Genomic DNA, 25,945 nt, shown 5'->3' with positions numbered 1-25,945 from the left:
GGTCACATACAGTATTATCGCAATTGTGTGTTTGTCCTTGCGTTTCCTCAATCAAAATGTTTCGGTTTTTTTTTTTCAGGTCAACTACATTGACAGCTGGATGTCTTTGTCCATATTAGGAATTTCCTGGCACAATTAACCACAAGTTAGTCTTCTTATTTCCTGCTGTCGCTTGTGAACACTGTCACACTAGTTAAGCATTGAAATCTCTTTCAGTTTTACTGTACTTTTACACATACTTTCACTTGCACACTAAGAATAAAAAAAACATAGCTTCTGCTGTTTATATTATTCATTATGGGAGATTCACTGCTTATGTGTGTTTTTATTTTTATTTATTTTTTTAATCAGGTTGTTTGGATAAACTTACTGTGAATGAAAGGGATTATTTTCAGCAAACTCAGAACTGATTTGAATGCCTGTTTAATCAATTTAGTCATCAGTTGCTTTGCCTTGTTGGATAGTTTTGTTTGGTTAACATCATTCAAAATTCTATTTCTGGCCCTTTTTAAAGGTTTACCACTCTGCCTGGCCCAATTCTATTAAGAATAAAGTTTTGTTAATTAAATAGGCCCATGACCTGAATAACCTAAAACTGTGAACTTTGGCAAAAATGCAGCCAAGCACATTCCTGCTATTATGTTTAAACCACCAAAACATAGAGTAAAAACAAATGTTGTGTTTCAGCACCAATTCAGGGGTGCGTTGTTAGCTATGGTTATAAGTTCTGTTGAATTCTTTGTTAATGACGGAACTTGCAACCACATTTGTTTTTGGTAAATGCAACCCTAATCAGATGAGAGCTGAAATAGACTACTGAATGTGTTATAGATTCTTTTTAATATTAAAAAAATGTAAAGTATCAATTATTGAACCTTTTTTTATAAACACTTTTTTATTCAGATTATCGGAGAGTGTCGATGTTTTTTAACTGTTTGACTTTGACTTTTTTCCTGAGTTCACTATTGTAAATACAATGGATGGACATCAGATTACTTTTTATGAAAGTATTAACCTGATAAGCAACAATGAACTATAGCGGCTGTATCTAAAATGTATTGGGGAAGAACACATTGGGTGCAGTTTGTACCCGTGGGCCATATTTAAAATCGTGTAAATAGCACAAATAAACAGAACAATAAATAGAAGAAAAAATGATAATTGTAAAATGATAATTAAACAATGGTTTAAGTTTTTCAAGTTTGTAAGAGAAACAGAATAATCAAACAGAACCCCTTACTGGGAAGCTGTATTGAATGCAGCCCATTAAATACAAACCGCAAACCAAAGAAGCTGGTCTTGATTATGCAAATGATGCATATTAAATAGGGAGAGTAACTGCAATCAGAATTAAAACCAAATGATGGTAGATAATCAGTAACAGAAAACGTCTTTACACACCTTTTCTGACAGAAACGCTTTTAGTTTTTTATTATTATTTTCAATCTTACGTGGGGCTAAAGAAAATAGGCCTAGATGGAGGTAATGGCCGTTGTAATCATTTTATTCTGACTGGACGAAACAGCCTTGCTGCCATCTCCATTACCACTCAGTGAAAAACAGCTGACAGCACTGCATTTAGAAATCACTTGGGAGGTGTTTAACTTGAGTCACAGAGAAAATGAAAGTGAAAGGATTTGTACCGTGTTTATAAGATCAGTGTAAAGGGTTGTTCAGTTCATCTGTTCTAGAGGACAGCAGGCAGCAGCTTTGAAGAAAATGGGTAAGTAAAGCCCGTAACGACATACACGCTAAACAAAAAACACAAAATGTAAGTTAACCGATTTCATTGACCTAGCCTTTCTTCAACATTTGTGACGATTCTAAAGTAGGCTACATCTGGGTCCGTCAGACCGACTGGAAATATCCCTAGAATGTATTTTTGTTTTTCGTAATATAACTAGCTACATGTATTATGCTACATGTCGATCATGATTCAGTAGAAATAATTCTAGAGGGTTTTTTATTTATTTTTATCTAAAAAAAAAAAAAAAGGTCATGCTTCTCCGGATCATAGAACACCGCATGTATTTTCGACTGGTTTCAACGCAAAAATAAACATTAATGGACTGATGGACTGTTTCTATGATTTGTATGACAATTATTACCAGCGACTTATTACATTAACATTTATTTGATTGGGTGAACCAGCCGTCAATAGGCTACTGAGTTCCAACATGTAAGGTGAAAAGCGCAAAGAATTGAACAGAAAGTGAAGGCTTCTGTGCTTTTGGTCAGGTGATTTTCGACTTGAAGTGGTGCTGCGCAGACCGATCGGTGAATGACATCAATGAACCGCTTCTAGTCGAACATTCCGCTGTATGTCGAATTACGCTGCGTAGCTACTGGGTGTCATATCACTAGTCTCTCTTCTGCAAAATGTAGCAAGGGTGTAAACTTTACCGTTGACGTGCAGCTTTAGCCGTTCAAAATAACCACTGAAATAACTAGTGAAGCATTTACATTTACATTTACATTTACATTTAGGGGAAGTCGTGGCCTAATGGTTAGAGGGTTGGACTCCCAATCGAAGGGTTGTGGGTTCTAGTCTCGGGCTGGATGGAATTGTGGGTGGGGGAGTGCATGTACAGTTCTCTCTCCACCTTCAATACCTCGACTTAGGTGCCCTTGAGCAAGGCATTGAACCCCCAACTGCTCCCCGGGCGCCGCAGCATAAATGGCTGCCCACTGCTCTGGGTGTGTGCTCACAGTGTGTGTGTTCACTGCTCTGTGTGTGTGCATTTCGGATGGGTTAAATGCAGAGCACAAATTCTGAGTATGGGTCACCATACTTGGCTGAATGTCACTTCACTTTCACTTTAGACTAAGTAAGTGCAATTATATTAGTAAGGTAGCCTAATAATAGTGAATAGTGAAGGGACATTCTGGAATCATTCTGCTTCGTCATGTTGTGCCTTATGTAACTGTTTAGGAGAGAAAATGGAGGTAACATCAGTCAACAGTGCTGTTAAAACAATTGTTATGCCATTAATGTTATAAAAGATATTTAATCTGTTATTTTTGTGGAAGTCCTCATTTTTCTCTTTTTCCCAATGCAGATGAGTTTAAGATATCTTTCTCTGGAGAATCTAAATCAGATTCCACCATTCGGTGTCACCTGTCTCCTAAAATCAGTGCTGCTGATATGGAGATCAGATGGTTTAAGGAAACAGACTGTGTGTGTTTCTATAAGAACAGACGGTTGATATTGGGGGAGAGTTATGAAGGCATAATGAGTCTATGCACTGAGGAGCTAGAGAGAGGAATTGTGTCCTTGCGGCTGAAGGATGTCAGAGAATCACATGTTGGTGATTACCTGTGTCAGGTCACCAGTGGAGACAGGACAGCAGAGATAACAATAAGGACATGTGAGTGTTTCATATTCTGTAACTACATTCGACCCCAGCTCTATCCTTTTTTCAGGAGACCTCTTGTATTGATCTAATCTATTTTTAAACTGTTCTTGTACCTAATTAACAAACCATCCAATCCCATCAGCCTCACAAAAATATGTATATTGAAGAGTGCCAAGTTTCATTCCCACAGTTTCCTGAGTCTCATTTTAACTGGTTAAACATTTGCATATTTTTTCATACTCTTAACTGTTTAACATAATACTCTTAACTGTTTGTACATAACTGTTTTACTGTGATTCATAGTATACAACGTTTCTCAACAGCAATAAAGGCCCATGGAGATCATAATGAAATGCCTCTACAAACAACATTATCGACTGAACAGGTAATAGAAAAATGAACAGTTTACAGCTTACTTTAATTACAGTGTGAATTTCTTCTACAATTTATGAAACAACAGTGTTGGAGAAAGTTACTTTTAAAAGTGATGCATTACAATATCATGTTACTCCTTAGTAAAGTAATTAGTTATGTTAGTTACTATTTATGAAAAGTAATGTGTTAAGTTACCTTTGAGTTACTTTTTAATTCTGGGCAGGATTTGCTTGTTTGTTTTTAAAAGAAAAAAATAATTTTACAATTGTAAAAGCCTTTTACACTAAAAGTGAAATAAATACATCTCAGACTGAAGTAAATGTAAATTCATGTCTATACAGTAGAGGGCAGTACAGTAGAGTTCAGACAAATTGCATGAAGAATATGATGCAGGAGAAGAAAGTCCAACACTAATCAGAAATAACAAAAATTAAACAAACGTGCCATTTTTGCTTATTAGTATGGTTGAATCGAATCATAGAAGGTACATAAATTATATTTTTCTTATTTAACATATTTGTATTGCAGGTTTGTATAATATTCTGAGATTGCATTTGACTGTTTTTATTTATTTTGAGGAACACTGAATCTGTTTTTGTGCAGGTGAAATGAGTAAATACATGTTCACATTTAGTCTAGAACTACATTTACATCATTTTCACACAGCAACTCTGCACTTACTCCCGATTTCTCTCAACATGGCAACACCAGAGCTGTCAAGTGTGGGAAAGAAACTGTCTGGAGTTATTTATTTGAAAAAGTTTATTTAGTACAGTTATATTAAAATATTTTAGTAATATAGTAATATATATCCTTCTGAATTAAAAAAGTAATGTTCCTTTACTAGTTAATAAAAAAAACTTACTACCTAACTCACGTTTCTTGTAATGCGTTACCCCCAACACTGTAAATAACTGAAAGTACATTCTGTAGGTCTCTATGATCCAATAAGATTTAACCCTCAAATGGTCCTCATTTCCTGTTTACACTTAAGGTCCTTGAGGTCAATATGATACCAAACATTGAAAGAGTAACTGTGAAAAATATATAGATTTTTAATTACACAAATAATATATTTTTTGTTGTTGTTAACGTTTAATCTACATTCATGCTGTGTTTTGGATGTTAAATTTTTTTGCAATTTTATTTTATTTAAATTTAAATAAAACCAACACCAAAAACAAAACAATAAAAAACTGCAGTAAGCATATTTAATGTGTGTGTATGAGAGAGAGAGAGAGAGAGAGAGAGTGTGTATGTGTGTACAGGTACGTACGTGAGTATGCTTGCTCCACATTGCATTTGTGCTGTAGTATCAGGCCTTCATTTTTTGTTTAGACATTTTCAGATTTAAGCAGGATTTTTTTTATTTTATTTGCCAATTTCTGTAAAAATGCTCTCTGTTGCAGTCACACACGTGTGTGCATGTGCATGTGAGTAAGCATGTCTTTTCTACATTACATTTGTGTCTGATCTAGTACCATGCCTTTATTTCTGTGTGGAAATTTTCAAATTTATGCCAGATTTTTTTTTCTTTTTTCTTTTTTGAATTTCCCATTCATTTCAGTGTGGGGTCATATTTACCCCAAGGGCCAGATTTGTAAAAAAAAAAAAAAAATTATATATATACAAGGAACCGATTGAGGGTCAAGTAGCCATTTCAGCTACCATTACGTTTCTATTTGTCATTAAAAAAAAAAAAAAATATATATATATATATATATATATATATATATATATATATATATATATATATATATATATATATATATATATATATATATAGCATATCTTTTCTGTATTGCATTTGTGATCTACCATGCCATGCCTTTATTTCCTGACAATTATGTATATCTGTTCTGACACTCTCAACATGTTTTAAGAATAATAAAAGAGTTTAGTAAATGATTATAAAAATATTAAATTTATTATCAAATGGTGAAACTCTCTGGATTGTCCATTGTTTCTGAACTTTCAGAATATTTATTTTATATGATATTTCAGGATTTTCATGAAAGGTTGATGGAGGACATTCTTCTCTCAATGTTCTCAATGTTCTTCTCAACAGATCGACAAAACATGGACTAATGAGGAGAGAATAAAAATGGCAAATTCTGCTTTATTGGCAGGTGAGTTCTGTTAGAAAACTTAAAGTACATCAATTTTAAACACAGAGAACTTGATTTATTCCATACAGAATAAATACATTTGGTTATGTTATATGTGTGTGTGTATATATTAACATTTATAAAGAATTTTAATATGCTTGATTTCATAAAGTTTTCAATAGGCTAGAAAAAACAGCTGCACCAAAGGAAGATCTTCAGGGCAACAATGCTACAGTGCCACAGGCAGCAAAACAGGAAAATATAAGCAGACGTATGAATGAGAGCGTGAGTTTCCAAGAGACAGAGATGGAAACCAGTAGCGGTACACCGGAGAAACAGGAAACTAAACAAAACACACATCTGGGTGATCAACAACCAGGATGTCCAAGTCAAAGATTACTAGACAGTGGTAGGTATTTATGTCACGTTAATACATTGTCAGGATACATTCGAATGAAATATTTTTGTATATTCCAAAGTTCATCTGCACTTGAACATACATATTCTCATGAAGATAGTGAATGGAGCACATCAGTCATGATCAGGGTCTCATGCTGATGATACACGGGGCAACTTTTAGACCAATGTTTTTTGGGCACTTTCCCACTGAGAATGGGTAACAAATTTCTATCTGGATACTTTAGATCAGTCTTGGACCCTGAGTCTGCCCCGTGTATCATCAGCCTCAGTGACTGCAGAACAAATAGAAAGACAGAAATTCATCTGTGATTACTTTTGAGTAAATGATAGAATGATAGAAACAAATTCATGTTAACAGACACGTTAGATAGCTAAAATATATTATTAAAAATAATGTATTTTACCATGCTGCTGAATGTTCTAGATGTTAAAGTGTGCATCTTTCGGACTGGAAAAACAAATGGCTGTGAGAAGGATTTTACTGACATGCTACAAAGCAGAATTGAGAATCTGACAGAAGTTGGATCAGTGGACGAGAGTAATATTATTCTGGTTTTCTGTCCTGTTGTTTCCCGAGCTGGAACTGACATTGACAATGCACTTGAAAGATTCAATCACTATACAGGTTGTATGAGTTTACTGTCACTTTTAAGTAATAAGTTATTCAGAATATTCATGAGTACCTGATATTTGGTGAGGACATTAGACAGATTTGTTTTGTCTAAATTTCCTGAACAGATACTAAGTTGGGAGTTCTAGTGGTGCTTCATCACACGTTTGACCCAGAGAAAACAGTTCCAGACAGCAGCAGATCTATCAATAGGACAGACATACTCACAGTGGACTGTCTGTTCTATGAGGATACAGGATTACTGAAGAATTGTCAGAAGAATTTAGATGCATATGACAAAGTTGAGACCTGGTTAATACAGCAGGTATGTAACAAGATGCTCTAAAATATTTCATTTGAAAAACATTTCACTGTTTATTCATACGCTCATGTTCTAATCATTCTCTACAGGGGGGGCAAAGAGGTGTCAGAAAACGTCCTCGTGAAAGTAGGTTATAATCACTTTTTGTCATTAAATATAACCTCAGTAAATATACAATTTAAGTAACATTATATGTAACATAATTATACGCTGCTCATTGTTTTATAACAAAAGTTAACCCAGGACATATCCAAGATGCAGAACATGAAAGATGCAAATTAAATAAGGTAAATGTTATGTTGTTGTGCTTAAGTTGCTGTTTAAAATGCCGGTGTTTGTCCAGATACTGTGACTGAATTTCACTGTAAATTGTGTCTGTAGAAAGGTTCATCACTGACATTGCTAGGAAACAACAAACCTAGTACAGGTAAGTCTGCATAAAAAAAAATATATATATAATCATTTAAAAAAATATATTATTATATTTCCATTCATTTTGATCTGATCATGTTGTACTGTGTGTTTCCTTTTTTTTTCTTATTCAGTCCCAATTCATTTTCCAGAAAAGGTCAAAGTATTCTCCATTTTTGCTGGAAAGATAAAAAGCTGTCAGAAGGAATTTTTTGACATTCTGAGAAACCGAACTGAGAATCTGGAGGAAGCTCATAAAGTGGACGAGAGTGACATTGTTCTAGTTTTCTGTCCTATTGTTTCTCGAGCTGGAACTGATATTGATGCAGCCCTGAACAATTTAACTTACCCTACAGGTTGTTTTATTATCATTGTCACACTATTTTAAAAAAGTTATTCATTCTCAGAATATTCTGCCTCAATGTGATTCGTGTATAAGTATTTCATATGAAATTATCCTTAATTTGTCTATGTCCTTAAACAGATTCTAAGCTGACTGTTCTAGTGGTGCTTCATCACACGTTTGACCCAGAGAAAACGATCCCAGACAGCAGCAGATCTATCAAGAGGACAGACATACTCACAGTGGACTGTCTGTTCTATGAGGATACAGGATTACTGAAGTGTCAGAAGAATTCAGATGCATATGACAAAACTGTGAACTGGTTAAAACAGCAGGTATTTAACAACATGGCCCAGAAAATATCAAAACTGCTTAAAAATGTATTTAACACATTACATATTACTAATTAAGATGATATTGCAATTTATCTGCATAGTTAAAACTATTTCCTATAGTTTGGCATGAAGAACTGATGTAACAAGTTTTAATTTATTAAGATATTAAGATTTTTGTAAAATACTGTTCAACTTAAAAAAAAAAATCGACATTTTATTTTGTTGGCGTGGAATTAATATATATAGACTTTGATATCCAGTGTTTCAGAAAACACCAAAGATTTGAGTACACATGAAGTGGATTATTATAGATTATTGCACTGCTGTTTTGCTCCTTTGGTTCAAAATGTTATAATTATATTAATGCCATTTTTCTGAACAGGCATGGCCATGGGGATCTCCAAAACAGAAATCTAGTAGGTTAAAATAGTCTTTGGTTACATTTGACAAACAAACAAATGAATGTCTTAGAAATTGAATTGTCTTTTTTGAATCTGGACTCTTAAAAATGACTAATAACCTAAATAGTGAGTTGTACAATATCAGAAAGAAAATTAAAAAGTTCCAAAAGCTGTCACTGTGGTGGTACATTTTACAAAGGGACTGCCCCAATGACCACATATGTACCCTTTTTTTAGAGAGTGTGTAAAATATTTGTAATTGAAAAAAAAAAATAAGTTAAGATGTTCCATGCGGCACTTTTTGTAGCTATTTATGCCATTAATGTTATAAAAGATAGTTATATATTTAATGTGTGTGAGTCCTCATTTTTCTCTTTTTCCCAATGCAGATGAGTTTAAGATATATTTCTCTGGAGAATCTAAATCAGATTCCACCATTCGGTGTCACCTGTCTCCCAAAATCAGTGCTGTTGATATGGAGATCCGATGGTTTAAAGAAACAGACTGTGTGTGTTTCTATAAGAACAGACGGTTGATATTGGGGGAGAGTTATGAAGGCATAATGAGTCTATGCACTGAGGAGCTAGAGAGAGGAATTGTGTCCTTGCGGCTGAAGGATGTCAGAGAATCACATGTTGGTGATTACCTGTGTCAGGTCACCAGTGGAGACAGGACAGCAGAGATAACAATAAGGACATGTGAGTGTTTCATATTCTGTAGCTTCATTCGACCCAAGCTCTATCCTTTTTTCAGGAGACCTCTTGTATTGATCTAATCTATTTTTAAACTGTTCTTGTACCAAATTAACAAACCATCCAATCCCATCAGCCTCACAAAAATATGTATATTGAAGAGTGCCAAGTTTCATTCCCACAGTTTCCTGAGTCTCATTTTAACTGGTTAAACATTTGCATATTTTTTCATACTCTTAACTGTTTAACATAATACTCTTAACTGTTTTTACATAACTGTTTTACTGTGATTCATAGTATACAACATGTTTCTCAACAGCAATAAAGGCCCATGGAGATCATAATGAAATTCCTCTACAAACAACAACATTATCGACTGAACAGGTAATAGAAAAATGAACAGTTTACAGCTTACTTTAATTACAGTGTGAATTTCTTCTATCTTTTATGAGACAACAGTGTTGGAGAAAGTTACTTTTAAAAGTGATGCATTACAATATCATGTTACTCCTTATTAAAGTAATTAGTTATGTTAGTTACTATTTATGAAAAGTAATGTGTTAAGTTACCTTTGAGTTACTTTTTAATTCTGGGCAGGATTTGCTTGTTTGTTTTTAAATAGAAAAAAGTTATTTTACAAATGTAAAAGCCTTTTACACCAAAGGTGAAATAAATACACGTCAGACTAAAGGAAATATAAATTCATGTACAGTAGAGGGCTAGTTCAGACAAATTGCATGAAGAAAATGATGCAGGAGAAGAAAGTCCAACACTAATCAGAAATAACAAAAATTAAACAAACGTGCCATTTTTGCTTATTAGTATGGTTGAACTGAATCATAGAAGGTACATAAATTATATTTTTCTTATTTAACATATTTATATTGCTGGTTTGTATAATATTCTGAGATTGCATTTGACTGTTTTTATTTATTTTGAGGAACACTGAATCTGTTTTTGTGCAGGTGAGATGAGTAAATACATGTTCACATTTAGTCTAGAACTAGAACTGCAATCGTTAGCCTATTTTTACAAAAACTGTTTCTACGGGGCCATAATGTAACGTAGAAGGTAATGGAGCCCTTTATACACTGTCGTGTATCTTTAGAAATAAATAATGGACAACTGGAGTCTTTAAACGCCTCAGATGTAAAGTTATTCGCTGTCAAAGTGACGCCAAAATGAATGGGCGGTCAATGGGATGCTAACGCAAGTGAAGTTCTGCTACAAGATGGCGGCTCCTGGGCTAATTCAACTTCCGGTCAACTTCCTTGCCGCCTGGTGTTAGGTGCGCACGAGAGAGAGAGAGAGAGCAGAACAAAAAGATGTTAAAGAGCCCGATTCAGTTCTGCGGTGTTCTGGTTTTCAGGGCTCACGCAGAGAAAGGCATCTCGAGACGCTAAAAATAAGCGTTTTCAAGTGTTTTGATTAAAACACTTGAACATCGAATTTGCTTATTTTTGCTCTAGTGCACACAAATACATACGAAATATGTCAAAATATCCACCTTGGAAATTATGCTCGAAAAAACTGTCAGTTCCTCTTCGGGAACTCTTCGGGAAAGCTGCGTCAAGCGCTTTTGGGGAACGCCTTTGGTAAGAACAACTCTGAATATCGTGTGCAATCAGTTCAATGGAAGTGCGTGACATCATGGACGGGGTGACGTAGCGACCAGGAAGCTATAAAGGCACATGCCACGCAGCTGGCTTCAGCTTCGCGTCTTCCAGCAAGCGCTCTGTGTGTGTATGTTCATAAGTCTGTCTTGTAAGTCTAATTTACTGTTGTCTGTCCAGTATCAGTAGACTAAAATGCCAAAGTCCAAAGCAAAGACGAGACACGTGAAGGTCGAATCCAAATCGCGCTATAAACTGTGTGTTCCTCCATGCCAGCGCTACATCACGGCTGGGGACACACATGATTTATGCGTGGTTTGCCTGGGGTCGAAGCACGCTGAGTTGGCTCTCGAGGGAGTGTAATCAGTCCGCATTGTGATCGATTGCCGATGCGGATGCTTCGATCCCAGAGGGCTCTCTTTGAGGAGGGAGCCTTCGCCAGCGTTCCCCGCGGTTCTGGCCCCGCTTCTGCCGAGGCAGAGCGGCTGCTGCACTCGTGGGGTTCGCAGGTGGATCTGGCAGAGGGAATGGAGACGGGCCAGTCCTTATCTCCTTCCTCATCTGCCAGATCCGGCGCCCAAACCCTGGGATCGGAAGCACGCTTGTCGGTTTCTTCCCCCCAGGGCGAGGGGTCGACACTCCACCTCTCTTCGTCTGATGAGGTGGATGTGGAGACAGTTGGTAGGGATTCGCCACCCCTTTCGCCCCAGTATGAGGAGCTGCTGGAGGTGGTAACATGTGCAGTCGAGAAGTTAAAGATAGAATGGCCTGCAGAGAAAAAACATGAACCGCAGAAAAATAAATTAGATGAGCGGTATCTGCGGCCTAGACAGCCACCTCCAGCCCGGAGCCTTCCCTTTTTTCCCGACCTCCACGAAGAAATAGCGAGGTCGTGGAATCACCCCTATTCAACCCGTCTCTTCAGCCCCGATTCTCAATATTATGAAAATGTTACGGGGCTCGATGAGCGAGGGTACAGAGCGATGCCCCGGGTTGAGCAGACGCTTGCGAGCTATCTGTCACCCGGTTCTGCATCGTCTCTGAAGGCTCCGGCCTTGCCCACTAAACCGTTAAGAACAACATCAACATTAATTGGGCAAGGGCTATGTGGCAGCAGGTCAGGCGGGGGCGTGCCTTCACACTACGGCCGTCCTCCAAGCATATCAGGCCGACCTGCTGAGAGATGTAGACGAGGGAAAGAGGATCAAGTCCGACGATATCGCAGAGCTTAGACGGACCGCTGATCTCTCCCCCCGCGCCACCAAAGAGACCGTTATTTCCACCCGTGAGCGTAGCGGCTTTGTGCCTTAGACATATGGAAGAAACCTTGGTTCTTGAATCCGTGCCCGGTGTTGGGAGCTCTTGGTCGCCGTGTAACGCTAGCGACAGACGCGTCCCTCACCGGTTGGGGTGCAGTCATGAGTGGCCACCTTGCCTGCGGTCTGTGGAGCGATCACCATCTGACATGGCACATCAGAAATGCTAGCAGTGTATTGAGCATTGAAATATTTCCTACCAGACCTGAGAGGCTGTCATGTGTGCGCACCGACAACACAGCGGTAGTCTCTTATATCAATCACCAGGGGGGTCTGCGTTCACGCCCCTTGTACAAGCTGGTATACCAGATCCTCCTGTGGTCCCAGGGCAAACTCCTCTCGTTAAGAGTAGTATATATTCCTGGGAGATTGAATGTGGGAGCAGACATGCTGTCGAGACAGGAGCCGAGGCCCGGGGAGTGGATGCTTCACCCCGAGGTGGTGAAGCAGATATGGCAGATATTTGGCAAAGCTCAGGTGGACCTCTTTGCGACTCGAGAGACATCGCAATGTCCCCTCTGGTTCTCTCTAGTTCACCCAGCTCCACTGGAACTAGATGCCATGACACAGACTTGGCCGAGGCTTCGTCCGTACGCCTTTCCCCCCATCGCTCTGCTCCCGGGAGTTCTGGCGAGAGTACGCCGGGACGGGGTCCGTTTGTTGTTAGTAGCCCCGTTCTGGCCGGGCCGAGTATGGTTCGCAGATCTGATCTCTCTCCTCAACGGCTCTCCATGGGAGATTCCGATCAGGACAGATCTACTCTCTCAGGCGCAGGGCAAAATAATTCACCCTCGCCCGGAGTTGTGGAAGCTGTGGGTGTGGCCCTTGAGGGGGCACAACTGTTAGCAGCTGGTCTCTCAACCGAGGTTGTTGATGCCCTACTCCAATCCAAAGCTCCCTCTATGAGGAAACTGTACGCCCTGAAGTGGAAACTCTTCACTTCATGATAAAGAGATCGCCACCTTGACCCTGTTAACCGCCCAGTTGGTACAGTTCTGGAGTTTTTACAAGCTAGGCTCTCTGCGGGGTTAACCCACTCCACCTTAAAGGTGTACGTGGCGGCCATAGCTGCTTACCACGTCCCTTTCAATGATCAGTCACTGGGTTGACACCCCCTAGTTACACATTTCCTCCGAGGTGCACTGAGGCTGAGACCTCCAGTACGGTCCCGTATTCCCCCGTGGGGCTTGGTTGTGGTGTTAGAGGCTCTCTGCAAAGCTCCATTTGAGCCAATTCAAGACATTTCAGACAGACATCTGACACTTAAAACTGCCCTGCTACTGGCAATCACCTCACTAAAGAGAGTTGGAGATCTCCAGGCCCTCTCGGTGGCCCCTAACTATCTAGACTTTGCCCCTGGTATGGCCAAAGCATTCTTATACCCTAGAGCGGGTTATGTTCCTAAAGTTCCGTCTGTCACACCACAACCTGTCGTACTGCAGGCCTTTTGTCCTCCTCCCTTTCGGGAGCCAGACCAGGAAAAGCTAAACTGTATGTGTCCAGTGCGAGCATATATACGCATACATCCACAAAGCTGCCCTGTGGAGAAAATCTGACCAATTGCTTGTTTGCTACGGTCCTCCTAAAAAGGGTTCCCCTGCCTCTAAGCAGACCCTTAGTCGTTGGATAGTCGAGGCTATCAACGTCTCCTATGAGTCCTCTGGTCTTCCCCTTCCTTTGGGAACCAAGGCTCACTCTACGCGGAGTATGACTGCCTCTAAGGCCTTTCTAGCAGGTGTGTCCCTCTTGGACATCTGCAACGCTGCGGGGTGGTCCACGCCCTCTACATTCACCAGATTTTACCGTCTCGATATGCGAGCCGCTCCTGGCTCTTCTGTCCTCTCGCCTTAGCTGTGCTCTTCGGATACACACTAGGCAGGGGTTTGGTAGTCTGGCAGCATTGGCACATCGTTCCCCAAAAGCGCTCGACGCAGCTCGAGTTCCCGAAGAGGAGCGTCCCTAGGTTACGTATGTAACCCTAGTTCCTCGAGGGAACGAGACGCTGCGTCGCAGAGCCATACTTCCGGCATTCCTGCCGGCGCTTGCTTCCCTACTCGAAGCTGAAGCCAGCTGCGTGGCACGTGCCTTTATAGCTTCCTGGTCGCTACGTCACCCCGTCCGTGACGTCACGCTCTTCCATTGAACTTATTGCACACAATATTCAGAGTTGTTCTTGCCAAAGGCGTTCCCCAAAAGCGCTCGACGCAGCGTCTCGTTCTCTCGAGGAACTAGGGTTACATACGTAACCTAGGGACGTTATTTCTAAAGTGAAAGTAAACAGTTGAAAAAAAATGGGATGTGTATTATATTGGATGCGTTCATCGTCTCTTAAAGTGACCGCGCATAATTTAGTTACTGGCTGCTGTAATGTTAATCCAAGGAAATGTAAGAAAGAAAATCACTCACTGCTCTTGACTACTTTATAGTTTTAACAGCCAAACCAAATATTATTCATACACCAGATATATTTTTTGATATATATAGCAAAACTGTAAAAATGTGAGAAATGTTGAAGGTGTCTGAATAAATGTAGGTTTGATTGTATATTTCATTTTTACATTGAAGACTATCCAGTGCTTTTTTACATTTAATTATTTAGTTTCTGTACCTTGACACCTACAAACTTGAAAACTTAAACATTGTGTAAATAGCACAAATAAATAAAAATAAACAAACATACAAATTAAACAATTTCACACAGGGCCCACTGGTACAACCTTCATCGGGTCTCGATTAATAGTTTAATCTAGATTAATCTAGATTAATTTCAAGATCACAGTGAGATTAATCTAGATAAAAAAATGATCTATGCCCACCTCTAATATATATACATAACTTCAGAACAACTGAATCAAACACCATTTTTTTTATGTGAATATAGATGGAAAATGTATACAAATGTCACAAAATCTTATTCCACTGAGATGAAGGGAACCATTTTTTTAATTGAGTAAAAGTTGATTGGGGTCATATTGACCCCAGGAACCGATTGAGGGACAAATAGCCATTTCAGTTACCATTACGTTTCTATTTGTCATTTGTCGTTATATATAAACATTTGCACGTTTTATACAAAAGAAAGCACTTTATCTGTAGGCAGAACATTGTTGCTGTCCAATTCCATTCACTTGCTTTACTGTCAAAACGTTTGCAGTAATAGCATGTCACTAGTACAGCAGTACACTTGAATGGGCAACTTTGTACCATAGGTGCATATTAATCGAGTAATATAATCTGTTTTAAGATACTACAATGAGCATTGTATGGCTAAATAAGATGCAAAGACATCACATGGGCAGAACTCTTAAAGGGACAAGCCATTGTACCACTAATTTTAGCAAAAAAATTCAAATAAAAATTCTGTTTCATCATCAAACCAAATGGAAGTTTGTTCTTACTATATTCAACACTTGCTCTTCTATATACAATATACACATATTTGAACGGACTCAGTTTATATAACTGGATACAAAAGCTGGGTACAACAGGGACAATTATGTATATCTGTTCTGACACTCACAACAGGTTTTAAGAATAATAAAAGAGTTTGGTAAATGATTATAGAAATAGTGAATTTATAATCAAATGGTGAAACTTTCTTGATTGTCCATTGTTTCTGAACTGTCTGAATATTTATTTTATATGATATTTCAGGATTTTCATGAAAGGATGATGAACAATATTCTTCTCTCAATGTTCTCAATGTTCTTCTCAACAGATCGACAAAACATGGACTAATGAGGAGAGAATAAAAATGGCAAATTCTGCTTTATTGGCAGGTGAGTTCTGTTAGAAAGCTTAAAGTACATTAATTTTAAACACAGAGAACTTGATTTATTCCATACAGAATAAATACATTTGGTTATCTTATGTGTATGTGTGTGTGTGTATATGAACATTTATAAAGAATTTTAATATGCTTGATTTCATAAAGTTTTCAATAGGCTAGAAAAAACAGCTGCACCAAAGGAAGATCTTCAGGGCAACAATGCTACAGTGCCACAGGCAGCAAAACAGGAAAATATAAGCAGACGTATGAATGAGAGCGTGAGTTTCCAAGAGACAGAGATGGAAACCAGTAGCGGTACACCGGAGAAACAGGAAACTAAACAAAACACACATCTGGGTGATCAACAACCAGGATGTCCAAGTCAAAGATTACTAGACAGTGGTAGGTATTTATGTCACATTAATGACATAAATAAATATGTTTGTCAGGATACATTCGAATGCTGATGATACACGGGGCAACTTGTTGACCAATGTTTCTTGGGCACTTTCCCACTGAGAAAGGGTAACAAATTTCTTTCTGGATACTTAACATCAGTCTTGGACCCTGAGTCTCACCTGGTTTCCCACCAACATTGATCAAAAAGTTGTCCTGTGTATCATCAGCCTCAGTGACTGCAGAACAAATAGAATGACAGAAATTCATCTGTGATTACTTTTGAGTAAATGATAGAATGATAGAAACAAATGCATGTTAACAGACACAGGTTAGATAGCTAAAATATATTATTATAAATAATGTAATTTCATATTTTCATGAAACAGAAGGAACAGAGACTTGAGCATATCCAAAACCAAAGATTTCTTTCTTTTTTTTATTTTACCATGCTGTTGAATGTTCTAGATGTTAAAGTGTGCATCTTTCGGACTGGAAAAACAAATGGCTGTGAGAAGGATTTTACTGACATGCTACAAAGCAGAATTGAGAATGTGACAGAAGTTGGATCAGTGGACGAGAGTAATATTATTCTGGTTTTCTGTCCTGTTGTTTCCCGAGCTGTATCTGACATTGACAATGCACTTGAAAGATTCAATCACTATACAGGTTGTATGAGTTTACTGTCACTTTTAAGTAATAAGTTATTCAGAATATTCAGGAGTACCTGATATTTGGTGAGGACATTAGACAGATTTGTTTTGTCTAAATTTCCTGAACAGATACTAAGTTGGGAGTTCTAGTGGTGCTTCATCACACGTTTGACCCAGAGAAAGTGATTCCAGACAGCAGCAGATCTATCAACAGGACAGACATACTCATAGTGGACTGTCTGTTCTATGAGGATACAGGATTACTGAAGAATTGTCAGAAGAATTTAGATGCATATGACAAAGTTGAGACCTGGTTAATACAGCAGGTATGTAACAAGATGCTCTAAAATCTTTCATTTGAAAAACATTTCACTGTTTATTCATACGCTCATGTTCTAATCATTCTCTACAGGGGGGGCAAAGAGGTGTCAGAAAACGTCCTCGTGAAAGTAGGTTATAATCACTTTTTGTCATTAAATATAACCTCAGTAAATATACAATTTAAGTAACATTATATGTAACATAATTATACGCTGCTCATTGTTTTCTAACAAAAGTTAACCCAGGACATACCCAAGATGCACAACATGAAAGATGCAAATTAAATAAGGTAAATGTTATGTTGTTGTGCTTAAGTTGCTGTTTAAAATGCCGGTGTTTGTCCAGATACTGTGACTGAATTTCACTGTAAATTGTGTCTGTAGAAAGGTTCATCACTGACATTGCTAGGAAACAACAAACCTAATACAGGTAAGTCTGCATAAAAATAAATATATATAATCATTTAAAAAAATATTTTATTATATTTCAATTCATTTTGATCTGATCATGTTGTACTGTGTGTTTCCTTTTTTTTTCTTATTCAATCCCAATTTATTTTCCAGGAGAGTTCAAAGTGTTCTCCATTTTGGCTGGAAATAAAAAAAGCTGTCAGAAGGAATTTTTCGACATTCTGAGAAACCGAACTGAGAATCTGGAGGAAGCTCATACAGTGGACGAGAGTGATGTTGTTCTAGTTTTCTGTCCTATTGTTTATCATGCTGGAGCTGATATTGATGCAGCACTGAACAATTTAACTTACCCTACAGGTTGTTTTATTATTATTAAATAAAGACTTTATTTCACAGAGTATTCTGCCTCAATGTGATGTGTGTATAAGCATTTCATATGAAATTATCCTTAATTTGTCTATGTCCTTAAACAGGTTCTAAGCTGACTGTTCTAGTGGTGCTTCATCACACGTTTGACCCAGAGAAAACGGTCCCAGACAGCAGCAGATATGTCAACAGGACAGACATACTCACAGTGGACTGTCTGTTCTATGAGGATACAGGATTACTGGAGTGTCAGAAGAATTCAGATGCATATGACAAAACTGTGAACTGGTTAATACAGCAGGTATGTAACAACATGTTCCATAAAATATGAACACTGCTCTAAAATATATTGAACACATTACATATTACTAATAAAGATCATATTGCTTGTTTTTTCTGCAGGGGGCAGAAATAGGCATCAAAAAAGCACCTCAAAGTAGGTTAAAGTCACTAAATTAGACATTTTAATTAACTATAGATAATTAATAAATAAAGCCTACTTAATTCTAAGAAAATCTGACATATTTTTCTTTGCCTCAAACGAAAATAGGATGCTGTTTTAATGATCAGTAACACACTTTATTTTTTGAAACTGTCCCTTATTTCAAACAGGCAAATCATTTAGCCTTCCAAGCTTTTCATTTTCACCTTGGAGAAAGGTAAGAAGAAATACTTTTCTGAAACTGACTTTCTGTAAAACACTACAGTGCAACAGAACAAAAATTTCCAAACATACACCAGCTTTCTCATGTCCTAGTTTGGCATGAAGAACTCATGACTCATGGCATGAAGAAGAGTTTTTATAAAATACACTTTTATTCAACTTAATTGTTTTCTACAACTTTCAAACATTATTTAACTGTAGAGTGACACCTATAGTATTTCTCTGAACAGCATTATCATTATCAGACTACACATGGTTTATTGTTTGTGGATTATTATATGATTTGAAAATTGTGTGTGTGTGTGTGTGTGCACACCATATACATACACACATACAGTATATATATTATATCACAGTAATAATAAATTCTGTGTTTTGTATATAGTGACCTATATGGCAGGTAGCAGAATGACACTGAGGATCGCTTATCAACCATTCAGAAAGATCCTGTGACAACTACATACCTCGACTCTTCACAGTTGAGATCTACTGTAGCTTGTGTCTATCAAATAAAAATGTTTTCAGAGAGTGCTTAAAAAAATGCAATGTAATCAGCTAATTATTATTCAGTTTATTCCAGTGACAGTAAACTAAAAAAAGATGTCATGTGTCTCAGAAGTCTTTGTTTGATTGACTATGGCATCTGCTTGAATTGTATTCACAGAAGCCTAGCATGTTGACAGGCTTTACAAACCATTATACAGAATAATTCTATTGGCTACTAATGTATGCAAATAAATGACCTGACAATGAATGTATACAAAGTAAATTCTCATTGCTGCATGACAAAGCCGATGTATGATAATAAACTAAGGTTCAGTTCTTCTGTCTAATTCCTAACATTAATGCAGAGGCCAATATAACTACCTACTGTAACAAATTAACTAAATTTCTGTGTATTTTATTTTAGAGATTTTCAATGTATTGTTTCTGTGCTGGTGTAAATTAATCATATTTCATCTGCATGATGTATTGATATATTTTGTCTGCTACTGTGCCTTTAGTCAAAATCTTATCCTGTCAAAAGAAAAATACTTATAATTACAAATCATAGTAAATGAGTTGTAAAACTGTAAAGTGTGTTTGTGTCCTATGTTTAACTGGAAAATATTTTTATGTTAATAATCAGAATAGACCTAAAAAAGTGCAGTGTACTGTTTGAGTGCATGCATTACTCCGGGATATTGGTTTGTTTGAACTCAGAGGAAGTGTCAGCCACATTAAAAAAAGTTAACATCTTAAGTCATTTGTGGATTAATGCGTATTAGAGATGCGAACCGTTTAAAACGATTCAGTTCGATTTGGTCAACTGAATGATTCATTCACGAACCGGATATCCAGACTGATATCTCTCACACAGACACGAAAGAGAAGACAATGCTGAATAAAGTCGTTTTTGCTATTTTTGGACCAAAATGTATTTTCGATGCCTCAAAAAATTCCAACGGACCCTCTGATGTCACATGGACTACTTTGATGATGTTTTTCTTACCTTTCTGGACATGGACAGTATACCGTACACACAGCTTCAATGGAGGGACTGAGAGCTCTCGGACTAAATCTAAAATATCTTAAACTGTGTTCCGAAGATAAAAGGAGGCCTTACATGTTTGTAACAGCATAAGGGTGAGTTATTAATGACATAATTTTCATTTCATTTAAGACTGAAACTTTGATCATTGCTCCAGAACAAAAAATACCTCAAATTAAACAACACCTCTGTTCCTTAGACTCATCCATCCAGTTGAGCCTAAGAAACCTGGGTGTTTTGTTTGACCAATCGTTGTCTCTGGATGGTCATTCTAGACAGTTGGTCAGAAACTGTTTTCATCATTTGAAAAATATTTCTAAATTGAGAAAAATATTGGCCAAAGCTACCTTGGAGATGATCATTCATGCTTTTATTCCTTCAAGGTTAGATTACTGTAATTCTCTTAACTTGTTTTAACAATGTTTCTCTGAACCGTCTTCAATTGGTGCAAAATGCAGCAGCCAGGCTTTAAACAGGAACCAACAGAAGGACACACATTACTCCGATTTTATTAACTCTCCACTGGCTTCCGGTAAAATTTAGAATTAATTATAAAATTTTAGTTTTAACCTTTAGAGCATTACATGGACAGGCCCCCCAATATATCGCAGACATGCTTACCCCTTATTCTTCTTTCCGTACTCTTCGTTCCTCAGGTCAAAATCTCCTGATTGTCCCTAAAACCCGCATTAAAACTCGGGGAGACCGCTCCTTTCAAGCAGTTGCTCCCAAACTGTGGAATGCCCTGCCACTGTCTCTGCGTGTGGTCGATTCTGTTGATTCTTTTAAAAAACAGCTAAAGACACTTCTATTCAGTCAATCTTTCAGTTGACTGAGCTATTATGTTTTATGTTTTGTATGATGTTTCTCATTTTTAAGTTTGTTAATTTGCTATATGTAAAGCACTTTGTGATTCATTCTGTGATAGGTGCTATATAAATAAAGTTTACTTACTTACTTAATTAAATAAAATATAAAGACTTTCTGGTGAAGTCAAGCTGGGAGATACAAAGCAATACTTCATGTTCTGTATTTCACACAGACAAATGCAATTCATTTGTTTGTTTGTACACTTTTATTCAAAGATTTTGAAAATTATTAATATAGGGTGTGCAAATTATAATAATTGAAATAATTTATGTGATAAAAATGATCATTTAAAGTAACCGTCCACTCTGTCGCTGTCATGTTTAGGCTGCTGATTAATTATATCTGTTTCTGCATCTCTGCCTGAAGACAAGGGGATATAAAACATCACAATGATTTTTATTTATTATTTGACCATTGTGACTCCGGACTTACAAATGATTTACACTGACCTTTTAATTCTGTTCATTTATGCTATTTCATTTGTAATTTCCCTTTTTTCACTCTAAAAGGAATAGTTTTACAGTAACTAGCTACAGCTTTTGTAGATGCTTGTTAACTTAGATTAACTTGCATATGGTAAATTTATAATAAAAAAGAAAATTAAAAGAATACAGACTGTCTCCTGAAAATAATACAAAAAAAGAAATGTAAAAAATAACAAACAAAGCAATGCACTTTTTTAAAACTGAGCAATTGTACTGTTAAAATATATTTAGGTAGATGTCGCCATCTAGTGTCAAAAACCTTTATTTACGCTTTTGAACACAAAACTTTTAAACGTGAATTAACAAAAATCCTCAGTTAATTACTTTAAAAGTGTAATGTAAAATATTAATTAGTGAATAATCAAATATGTTCAAATAGCGCATTTTTTATATATGAAAAACTATTTAAGCAAACTTATAAAATGTAAACAGAAATAAAAAATCAAAACTCCAGCAGACTGATATATACAACCTGTATTTATGAATTAGTGCAGATATCAGTACATAAATGATTTAATGTCTCATTTCATCCTATACAAGTGATCTGCTCATTCCACTCATTTCTCCATCTTCATCTCTATCATCATCATCATCCAAACTCAGTGCTTTTCTGAAGATTCAAACCCTTTTGATAAACATGCACAGCTGTTGCATAGAAATCACCTCTATATTCTCTTTCATGCAACTTAATATTGTTTTCTTTAATTTCACATGTGAAACAACTGACTTCAAATAAAGGAGGGCAACCCACACACTCCATACATTTTAGGGCTTTTTTCTCCATTCTTTGAAGCAATGAATTTAAATTTAAATCCTTACTGGTGAGGTCAAGCTGGAGAGAAACAAAGCAAGGCTTAGCAAAGCAATAAAATGACCACGTGGTCTAAAAAATAAATAAATCACAGACAAACATATGGGTTTAAAAACCATAAATGGAAGAGTTCAAATAAATATTATTTAAGCCTTTGCAACACTGAACTCGTGTGGCAGCTTTAAGAAATGCAGGGATCATGCTATTTTCTAATACTCCAGACTGTTGTTCAGGGAGAAATTGTGCTTTTTGCAGGCAGGCCATTGTCAAGGTCAATCTGAAACAAATGTTGATATGTAGAAGAGTCAAAAGGTTAAGTCAAATAAGTCCAAATTGTTATTTAATGCTTTGGGAGGGGAGAGTTGGTAGACTGTTTGTTAGGAGTAAGGTAAGACAGAGACATACACAGCAACAGACGTTCATTCACCCTCAGTCACATTTATCAGACACCGATACGCAGTGCAAAACAAGCTTCGTCTCTAGTTATGCAGTTTTTATGACAATGACCAAACACACATCCACTCAGTAGCAGTTTTGACCCTAAGCCTGACTGAAGGGTGTGCGACTGTTTTCTGTCTTCATAGGGTATGTGTTCTGTCTTATGTGACAGCAGGAACTCACTTATTTCTGAAAGTGCATTCAATCAGCTCAACTTTTAAAATTCAAATCAATATTGCATGTTTTACTGGAGCTGATCAGGGGTCAAGTGTGTCTGTAAGCAATGTTTTTTGTCATGAGTGTTTTATTCCGAACATACGAATACAATAATGGAGCTGGTGTCCACATCTCCTTATTACATGCATTCATAAGGCACCCACAGTGAGAAAAAAAAGGGACACATTAGACGAGTCTTAATTTTATTGATCTTCCAAGACGAGATCTGTAGGTTTGTGTTGGATTATTACAAATGTGATTATTATATAAGGACTAGTTTCCACATGGTTTAATATCAATTTCAGAAACAGGGTTTTGTATGACGCTGAAATTTGCTGTTGCATAGACAATGAGGCCAGTCAGGGTTTGAACTCAGAAGAACACGTTTGTGCTGTGAAAACAGAGCTAGACAGGAAAAACTTGACTTCACCAATCTGATTAGCATTAGGCCATCATTACAAACAAGTGGGAAAACACCTTAAAAACAGACAAACTGAGTTTTTCTTTTAAATTAATGATTCTGCTTTACTCTGATATTTTTATTTGTATCATATCTGTGTGTAGCACCCCCTACCTGTCTTACTTGAAACTAAGTAGAAAAAAGCCCCAGATGCTCGGACTAAATCTAAAATATCTTAAACTGTGTTCCAAAGATAAATGGTCTTACGGGTTTGGAACAACATGAGGGTAAGTTATTAATGACATAATTTTGCTATTTGGGTGAACTTACCCTTTAAGTGGCACCCCTGGCCAGCCCATGTATTAAAATCTAGTTCCGCCACAGAGTCATTTACTGTTGCTAAAGTGAAAATGAAAGTAGACTATGCAGCACGTTCCTGGTGTGTAAGGCAAATCGCAGCAATTATTTTTTTTCTTTTTGAAATTTTTGCATTTTTACAGGGAAAAACACAGTATCAGAATTTAGAATATTCATAAGTCATATCTAAGCAGACCACTGCAGTAAATTACTTCTAAGTGAATTCTGAAGCTGAGGTAGAAGAAAAGGTAGGCTATAACTTCATTCTAAAATACAAATCAATGTTTTATTTATCGTTAAAAATCATGAAAAGTCATGACCTCAGTATGAAGTTTAATTCTCTATGGATTTCATTAGATTGTGTTTACATCATTGATGTGGCTGTTTTATCAGTCATAGATGAAAACTTTGTTTTAAATAGGCTACTAGGCTAACACCAGACGACACGGGAGGATCAGATCGGAAAACCATCGACACGCACACGATACTGCAGAGGATAAAGCAGTTTGAATGTAGGTTATATTTACGGCTACATACAGGGGAGAGCGGGGTTGATATGGAATTACATTTGTTTCAATAATAATGAACGAAACTGTATAAAACTGAACATAACTTTTTTAGAAACTATCAAAAAATATGCCATTACAAAAGAAGAAAAAAAACAATGAAAACGAAAAAAAAAAGAACTCAGTCGCACAAATTTAACAGGCTCTTCAAATATGCTTCATTCTTTGTTAATGTTTTTCAAAGATTTTGACACAAACCTCTCGTGGGGGCAGGGTTAACAGTGATCTACTCTGATTGGATAGTGAGCTTTTGACGGAAAGGTGCTCTCTGACCGGGAAGTACAGACGCCACTCAGTGGCGCAAATATTGGAAAGCTCTCGTGATTGTGATTTGTACTACTAAATATGTAAATAATATTTGACCATCGATCGTCTCAGTCTGTAAAGATGAGCTCTTATCCTTCAAGGCAGCCTGAAGTAAGCTTGTGTTACTGAATGACAATAATAACCGTAACAAACTGTAGCACACTGTAACATGAAAAACATGAGAGGAGGGAACGAGACATTACGTATGGGGAAATCCATTTCCTCGAAATTATGAAGTCTGATTGAATAACTCTTTTGCTTGCAAATAGCCAATGGCGCTCTCGCCCTCACCTGATTGGCTGACAGCCATCAATATAGGGGACAGCGGACCCCAAAAACCTCAGAATCTTTGACTGAATGAGAGTTATGAGGCTGGAAGGTTTTCCACATGGCAGGTTACATAATGTCTCGTTCCCTCCTCGACATTACGTATGGGGAACAATAAAACCCCCGCCGTGTGGGAAATACTGTCCGGCTAAGCTCGCATCGAGCCACAGAAGAGCATAAGCACTAGTTCTTACAGCGCATTAGCTCTAGGTCAGGTACCAGACCTGGTTAAAACACCTCTTGGCACAGAGCCAAATCAGCTCTTACACCATCGTAATCCAGTGCACCCAGATAAGCAACACTAGTGTGATATGGGGAAAATGCAGCAATATGTTGGTGCTTGGCTTATAATGTGGGCATAATAAAGGGGCAACATTAGTTAGTGAATGAATACCTCAACCGCAGCTATTACTAAAATAACTGACGCTGTCTATATGACCTGGTCAAAACAATGGCTAGGGCACGCGCCAGGCAAGGCGTGCCCATAGCCTAATCCAATGACTGCTCAACTCCCTCCTCCTGCACTAACAGCACATGTGATGCGAACGAGGGAATGTCCAAATTATAGAATCTCGCAAACGTGTTGTGAGATGACCAGCCCGCTGCGAAACAAATGTCCTGAATAGACATGCCTTTCACCCAACCCCATGATGACGCCAAACTCCTTGTGGAGTGGGCGTGCACCCCGATTGGGCAGGCGGTTCCCCGGGAAGCATAAGCTAGTCACACAGCCTCCACTATCCAGTGTGATAGCCTC

At 37.4% G+C, this 25,945-nt stretch overlaps 2 protein-coding genes across 5 annotated transcripts in view; both read left to right on the top strand.

Moving 5' to 3' along the window:
• The first annotated feature begins 1,580 nt into the window (after positions 1–1,580).
• LOC113048847 (uncharacterized) lies at positions 1,581–20,093 on the top strand. 3 transcript variants are annotated; one of them, XM_026210749.1, is made up of 27 exons: positions 1,581–1,723; positions 3,060–3,368; positions 3,680–3,741; positions 5,800–5,860; positions 6,012–6,248; positions 6,684–6,884; positions 6,998–7,194; positions 7,281–7,317; positions 7,426–7,478; positions 7,573–7,618; positions 7,755–7,958; positions 8,087–8,280; positions 8,663–8,696; positions 9,071–9,379; positions 9,693–9,757; positions 16,021–16,081; positions 16,237–16,473; positions 16,936–17,136; positions 17,250–17,446; positions 17,533–17,569; positions 17,678–17,730; positions 17,825–17,870; positions 18,005–18,208; positions 18,325–18,518; positions 18,620–18,653; positions 18,830–18,876; positions 19,267–20,092. In XM_026210749.1, the coding sequence occupies exons 1-27, from the start codon at positions 1,720–1,722 to the stop codon at positions 19,267–19,269; spliced, it is 3,327 nt and encodes a 1,108-aa protein (XP_026066534.1). In that variant the 5' UTR covers positions 1,581–1,719; the 3' UTR covers positions 19,270–20,092. The 3 variants fall into 3 exon arrangements, with proteins under 3 accessions (XP_026066534.1, XP_026066533.1, XP_026066535.1); XM_026210748.1 differs by having other exon boundaries at positions 7,737–7,958; XM_026210750.1 differs by lacking the exons at positions 17,533–17,569; positions 17,678–17,730; positions 17,825–17,870; positions 18,005–18,208 and having other exon boundaries at positions 7,737–7,958; positions 17,250–17,272; positions 18,348–18,518; positions 19,267–20,093.
• A 3,950-nt stretch (positions 20,094–24,043) lies between these two features.
• Positions 24,044–25,945, top strand: part of LOC113048846 (uncharacterized) — a 47,427-nt gene continuing 45,525 nt past the window's right edge. For both annotated transcript variants that reach the window (XM_026210745.1, XM_026210746.1), the window contains exons 1-2: positions 24,044–24,237; positions 24,411–24,501. The gene's annotated coding sequence lies outside the window, so the exon portion shown is untranslated. The remainder of the gene's footprint in view (positions 24,238–24,410; positions 24,502–25,945) is intronic.

This window comes from Carassius auratus, chromosome 30 (assembly GCF_003368295.1).
Source record: "Carassius auratus strain Wakin chromosome 30, ASM336829v1, whole genome shotgun sequence".
Classification (NCBI taxonomy): Eukaryota; Metazoa; Chordata; class Actinopteri; order Cypriniformes; family Cyprinidae; genus Carassius; species Carassius auratus.
The sequence above is the reverse complement of the archived record's forward strand: the minus strand, read 5'-3'. Positions and strand labels throughout refer to the sequence as shown.